This window comes from Tachysurus vachellii, chromosome 17 (genome assembly GCF_030014155.1).
Source record: "Tachysurus vachellii isolate PV-2020 chromosome 17, HZAU_Pvac_v1, whole genome shotgun sequence".
Classification (NCBI taxonomy): domain Eukaryota; kingdom Metazoa; phylum Chordata; class Actinopteri; order Siluriformes; family Bagridae; genus Tachysurus; species Tachysurus vachellii.
In genome coordinates, this window is record NC_083476.1 from 565,001 (window position 1) to 572,500 (window position 7,500).

At 40.3% G+C, this 7,500-nt stretch overlaps 1 protein-coding gene across 2 annotated transcripts in view; it reads left to right on the forward strand.

Annotated features, from left to right (window-relative positions):
- The window catches only part of LOC132859830 (gamma-aminobutyric acid receptor subunit beta-2), a 42,046-nt gene that overhangs the window by 19,565 nt on the left and 14,981 nt on the right, over window positions 1–7,500 (forward strand). For both annotated transcript variants that reach the window (XM_060890789.1, XM_060890790.1), the window contains exon 4: window positions 2,685–2,905. In XM_060890789.1, the coding sequence (XP_060746772.1) occupies window positions 2,685–2,905 (221 nt within the window). The remainder of the gene's footprint in view (window positions 1–2,684; window positions 2,906–7,500) is intronic.

Here is a 7,500-nt window from a genome sequence, read left to right on the forward strand (position 1 = left end):
AATCACCAAAACCTACATTATAAACTGAACTGTGTTTATCAGATGAATCTCTCACAGCTTCCATCGTCTGGGTATAAACTGGTAATTAGTCTTTGTTGCTCATGAAGCAGTGATCTAAAGTAACGTAATGAGCAAAGTGTTAAAATTAATGATGTGTGACAACATCATAGTGCCTGAAAGCTGTTAAACTGAAGACAGGAGACAGTGAGACAGGAACCTTTAAGTGAGACAGGAACCTTTTAGGGATGTGGTTACTATGGCAACTGATCCAAACTAAAGCAGTTAAAAGGTACCTGAATATATAAGGAGTATGTATATATATATATATATATATAAAACATTTGTAATCATCATCAAGACGCTGCATGAACCTACTGAAAATCCTGGAGGAGCTGCTGAGTTACTGAGAGTGAAGGAAGGATGAAGGAGGGATGAAGGAAGGATGAAGGAAGCCATATTTCTGTCATGTCTCTGTGTGAAACATCTGACAGGTTAAACACGATGAAATCTTACGCCTCAGCTTTAGGTTTTTGTTTCTCCCCCTTTTCAGTCCTCTCTTTATTCTCTCTCAATAATACGAAGTGTAAACTCCTATGTGCTGAAGAGGTCATGTGACGTCTCTGACACTGGAGACTCCTTTCCTGAACGTTACTTGCGTGTGTTTGTACTCCAGACTGAGGGTTCAGCTCTAACTGTGACATTAAAGGGTTAATGAGCTGGAGGCAGGTTTACAGAAGTCTCACTAGTTTTCCTCCAGTTCAGCGTTTAATCTGTAAAAAGCCTCCAGACGTTCCTGTGAATAAAACTCTGATCTACATACAATACGCTTCTCCACTGGGCTTCTGACTGCATCGGCGCAGAACAACACCCGGAGCTACGCACAGCTCTGTCGGATTTGGGCCGAAACGTCTGCAGCATCGTCTCCTTCCTCTGGGCGTGTTAACATTTCTACACTGTGACTCCTGCTTAATCTCTGATCATGATTTATTACACCATCATGATATTTTGGTGAGAAAATGACATTTTTAGCAGAAGCTATTTAAAGTGTAACTGCGAGGGAAACTGGGATTCGAGGACATCCAGAACACAGATGAGGAGATACCAGACTTCCAGATTTCTCCTCATGAGGTTCTCTCACTTCGACGGAATTTTTAAAGTGTCATCATTTATGGACCCAAAAAAAAAATGTGATCTAATAAACACATGAATTTTTAATGTTTATTTCTATAACAGTAAAAGAAAAGTGTAGACTAATTAAACCAAGCGTGTGATGAAAACAAACATGAATATGTAAATGAATAAGTATATTAAAGCTGATCTTCATGAATAATCCAAATTATGCTTTATTTTATTTTTAAAAGGAATTCATGTTGTTTTAGATAGATACACATATATATATATATTCCAGATAAATGCACTTGAGCATTGTTTCTTTGTTTGGTTTTGTTTTTTCTTTTTTTTCCGTCAGAGTTTTAAACTAAATTCCACTTAAACCTGTCAGTTTAATTCACTTTAGTCTTTAGTCTTCTTGTTTGTCTTGATGTAACACCAGGTTTTTCTGTCACTATTCCAGCAGGTGTGTAATATTTATGAGCTGAGCTGTAAATCTTCTGCCCAGTTTCAGTGTAATGTGATTAATGGACTGTATCTGAGGTGAGGAACTTTATGGACCGTTTAGTTTTAGTCCAACTTTCGTGGATTTTGACATTTTTGTGGCTGAGCCGTGGTTCTCAGGGCTCGTGGGTTTATCTCTCTCGTTTTCTTGGTGAAACTTTACCTGTCCTCAGTAAGAGTCCTGAAAACTTCATTTACGCATCAGTGCAGGAAAAATATGATGAATATGGAGAGCAGAGTAAATGTGGTGTAAAGCCGGTGCAGCTTCTGCAAAGGCAGCTTCATTGTTCTATTTTTTTCAAAATTTCCTCATTTCTTCCCTCTTTTCGCCTTGAGCTTGCTCAACTCCATGATGCTCATTATCTCAGAACGTGTGACAGCCACCTCCACTGAGCAGACAGGGGACTGAGGGGTCTGCAGCTATTTCTGCAACACACACACACCTCATGGGTCACGTACGGTTTAACCTGTGAGACCTGTCACCTCTTTACAGACAGAAATATGAGGTGTAGAGAGAGAGAGAGAGAGAGAGAGAGAGAGAGAGAGAGAGAGAGAGAATCATACTACAGTAAAATTTTAATTCATCTAATAGAATTATAACTTTTGGGATGGGTGCATTGTTTTTAAGTGAATGTCTCTCAAGTGGAATATTTATGCTGTGTCTCTAGCAGACGTTCTCTAAAACCCCTCACCTGTCCACCACACCTTGTCCCACCACACACTGCTGTACAGTGATAAGTGATAACATCTGTGTAAAGTGCTAACATAGTAAAAGAGATTAAAAAACAAAGTGATATCAGAAAGTAGGTTGAGTTAACGGTCTGGAGATAAACATCATCCAATAACTATTGTTAATGTAGCTACTCCACAGGGGTATAAAAACTTTTGAGTCATAATGGAGTCTTAAAGAAATGAAATAGTATTGATGAGTGTAAAATATTTCCCTGTGATGAATCAGATATCGATGTGTTTAGTGAAGACACAGCACTGTACACCAACACAGGATTTCTCTTTCCCTCTGTCTTTTCCTCCTGCTATCCTCCACTAAAATCTCTGTGCTTCCTCCACAGGACTACACCCTCACCATGTACTTCCAGCAGTCGTGGAGAGATAAACGGCTCTCGTACTCGGAGATCCCTCTGAACCTTACACTGGATAACCGTGTGGCTGATCAGCTCTGGGTCCCAGACACTTACTTCCTAAACGACAAGAAGTCCTTTGTTCACGGAGTGACAGTGAAAAACAGGATGATACGCCTCCATCCGGACGGCACCGTGCTCTACGGACTGAGGTATGATGTGTTATGGAGTATACATATTTATGTGGTCTGAGTATAGTGTGAGTACAGTGTGTACAGTGTGAGTATAGGGTGAGTATAGTGTGTACAGTGTGAGTATTGGGTAAGCATAGTGTGTACAGTGTGAGTATAGTGTGTGTACAGTGTGAGTATAGTGTGAGTACAGTGTGAGTATTGGGTAAGCATAGTGTGTACAGTGTGAGTATAGTGTGTGTACAGTGTGAGTATAGTGTGAGTACAGTGTGAGTATTGGGTAAGCATAGTGTGTACAGTGTGAGTATAGTGTGTGTACAGTGTGAGTATAGTGTGAGTACAGTGTGAGTATAGTGTGTACAGTGTGAGTATTGGGTAAGCATAGTGTGTACAGTGTGAGTACAGTGTGAGTATAGTGTGAGTATTGGGTAAGCATAGTGTGTACAGTGTGAGTATGGCGTGAGTATATTGTGAGTATAGTGTGTACTGTGTGAGTATAGTGTGAGTATAGTGTGTACAGTGTGAGTATAGTGTGTGTACAGTGTGAGTATAGTGTGAGTACAGTGTGAGTATTGGGTAAGCATAGTGTGTACAGTGTGAGTATAGTGTGAGTATAGTGTGAGTATTGGGTAAGCATAGTGTGTACAGTGTGAGTATGGCGTGAGTATATTGTGAGTATAGTGTGTACTGTGTGAGTATAGTGTGAGTATAGTGTGTACAGTGTGAGTATAGTGTGTGTACAGTGTGAGTATAGTGTGAGTACAGTGTGAGTATTGGGTAAGCATAGTGTGTACAGTGTGAGTATAGTGTGAGTACAGTGTGAGTATAGTGTGAGTACAGTGTGAGTATAGGGTGAGTATAGTGTGTACAGTGTGAGTATAGGGTGAGTATAGTGTGTACAGTGTGAGTATAGGGTGAGTATAGTGTGCACAGTGTGAGTATAGTGTGAGTATAGTGTGAGTATAGTGTGTACTGTGTGAGCATAGTCTGAGTATAGTGTGTACTGTGTGAGTATAGTGTGAGTACAGTGTGTACAGTGTGGCTATAGTGTGAGTATAGTGTGAGTATAGTGTGTACTGTGTGAGCATAGTCTGAGTATAGTGTGTACTGTGTGAGTATAGTGTGAGTACAGTGTGTACAGTGTGAGTACAGTGTGAGTATAGTGTGAGTATAGTTTGAGTATAGTGTGAGTATAGTGTAAGTTCCTGTGGTGTGAGTATAGAGCGCGAGTAGAGTGTGAGTATAGTGTGAGTACAGTGTGAGTATAGTGTAAGTTCCTGTGGTGTGAGTATAGAGCGCGAGTAGAGTGTCAGTATAGTGTGGGTATAGTGTGAGTATAGTGTAAGTTCCTGTGGTGTGAGTATAGAGTGTGAGTATAGTGTGAGTATAGTGTGAGTATAGTGTGAGTATAGTGTGAGTATAGTGTGAGTATAGTGTAAGTTCCTGTGGTGTGAGTATAGAGTGTGAGTATAGAGTGTGAGTATAGTGTGAGTATAGTGTAAGTTCCTGTGGTGTGAGTATAGTGTGAGTATAGTGTAAGTTCCTGTGGTGTGCGTATAGAGTGTGAGTATAGTGTGAGTATAGTGTGAGTATAGTGTAAGTTCCTGTGGTGTGAGTATAGAGTGTGAGTATAGAGTGTGAGTATAGTGTGAGTATAGTGCAAGTTCCTGTGGTGTGAGTATAGTGTGAGTATAGTGTAAGTTCCTGTGGTGTGAGTATAGTGTGAGTATAGTGTGAGTATAGTGTGAGTATAGTGTGAGTATAGTGTGAGTATAGCACACTGGCTAACAATGATCACATGTTGAGGACTGATGGTGATAGTATTAACACTGTTAGTAAAGCATTAATAAACATGTTGTGACGATGAAGATTCTCAGAGGTGAAACTCAGGTATAAATGTTAATGTTCAGTATCTCAACGTTAGTGTTTAGTCTGTGTGTGTGAACACTGTGTGGTTTATGATGCGATGATGTGATGTATGATGAAATAAAAACCCCGACGGTCACATGGCTTAATGTCAGTCTATAAATCACTGCAGTGAGAAACTGACAGCAGGTACAAACCATAATCACACACATAAATCATCCACTTTCTGCTTCTGCTTCTGTGTGTGTGTGTGTGTGTGTGTGTGTGTGTGTGTGTGTGTGTGTGTGTGTGTGTGTGTGTGTGTGTGTGTGTGTGTGCGCATAAGTTAATCTTTGCATGATGTTTTTAATTTGAAGTAACATTAATTATTTATTAATTGACTAACATTAACACTGTCATTAATGGTCTTAATCTTAATCAGAGTTAAATAATTTAAACACAGAAACTGATAAACTAACTGATAAATTCTAAGAGATATAAAGGTGTGTGTGTGTGTGTGTGTGTGTGTGTGTGTGTGTGTGTGTGTGTGATATTCTCTATGTTTTGTTGTCCTGCGAGTTTGAAAATGTGTTAAATAATGTTGTAATTAAGAGAAAAGAACAGCTTGACCCCTCCTGTGTTTTTTCCACACAACAGTCATTAGAAGAGAAAACTCACACGTCACAAATAAACAGTGCAGGTTTAATCATCATCTCTGAGCAACATGGAGTTATAACACAGTTACTCAATGTTACTCATCAGACTCACACACAGACTTTAATCACAGCGTTACTGAGACACACACATCCACATTCAACATGAACATCACATGACCAGGGCCACGCCCACTAAACTACCACATGACACATGAGGTCATTAAAATAATTTGCATCATATTGAGTCTGATTTACGGCCCAGAAATTTCCATCCTGAAATTTCTAATCTAATCATCATGATTAATGTGAACAATATCCGACACGGCTGCTGTGCGCACACACACACACACACACACACACACACACACACACACACACACACACACACACACACGATGAAGATCCACCTTTTCATTCACACCAAAATCCTGCCTGCATGCCAGTAAATAAACAAGTGTGTATGTCTGAACACCGGCCCTCAGCACTTCCTCAACACCAACGTTAACTCAACACCATGCTCACATCCTCACTCATTCATTTAGTCAAACACACAAATCACATTCCAGAGCTCACACAACAACCTCAATATCAAAAGATATAAAGAATTTATATAGAAATTAAAGCTTTAAAGAATAAAGACATCACAGAAAGAAAATGTCACAGACAGGCAGGGAGACAGACAGTTGGGCAAAACTAGGGTTAACATAACATGCAGACATACACACACACACTGAACATAACATACACACACAGAACACTAAATATACATACACACACACACACACACACAGAACACTACATATACATACACACACACACAGAGACAACATTACATATACACACACACTGAACATTACATATACAAAAAAAAAACTGAACATTATGTACACACACACACACACACAGAACACTACATACACACACACACAACACTACATATACACACACATGCGCTGAACATACACATACACACACACACAGAACACTACATACACACTGAACATTACATATACACACACACTGAACATTACATACACACAAACACACTGAACATTACACACACACACAGAGACAACATTACATATACACACACACTGAACATTACATATACAAAAAAAAAACTGAACACTACATACACACACACAACACTACATATACACACACATGCGCTGAACATACACATACACACACACACACACACACACAGAACACTACATACACACTGAACATTACATATACACACACACACTGAACATTACATACACACAAACACACTGAACATTACACACACATACACACACACACACACACACTGAACATTACATACACACAAACACACTGAACATTACATACACACCCACACAACGATCATTACACATACTCTCTCTCTCTCTCTCTCTCTCACACACACACACACACACACACACACTTTAAACATACATTATACACATATTATACTCTTCATCCCAAACTCTCTGTGGATTCTGAGTGTTTTATTATCAGTGTGATTTCATGCTCACTCGATCCTCCTCAGTTTAGTTCATCAGTTTCCTTCCCAGAAACAGCAGAAGCCCCGAGGACAAGTTTCTTAAACCTCCTTGACTTCCTCAACTCAGCTGTTCTAGATGAGCACGTGCTTCATTAAATAAATATGCATGAGAGCATCTCCTAATTAGCCTGAGATATGAACTTTATGTGGAGTCTAATTACTGTAAGAGGAGAAGAAGCTGAAAGACTGCATCAGAGAGGAGATAAGATCAATCAGGGATGGAATAGAGTGGAGGAGAGAGAGAGGGGAGGGGGGGGGGAGTGGGAGAGAGTGGAGGAGAGAGTGGAGGAGAGAGTAGAGGGGAGGGGGGAGAGTGGGAGAGAGAGTGGACGAGAGAAAGAGTAGAGGAGAGAGTGGAGGAGAGAAAGAGTAGAGGAGAGAGTGGAGGAGAGAAAGAGGAGAGGAGAGAGTGGAGGAGAGGAGAGAGTAGAGGAGAGAATGGAGGAGAGAAAGAGTGGAGGAGAGAGTGGAGGAGAGAGTAGAGGGCAGGGGGGAGAGTGGGAGAGAGAGTGGAGGAGAGAAAGAGTAGAGGAGAGAGTGGAGGAGAGAAAGAGTAGAGGAGAGAG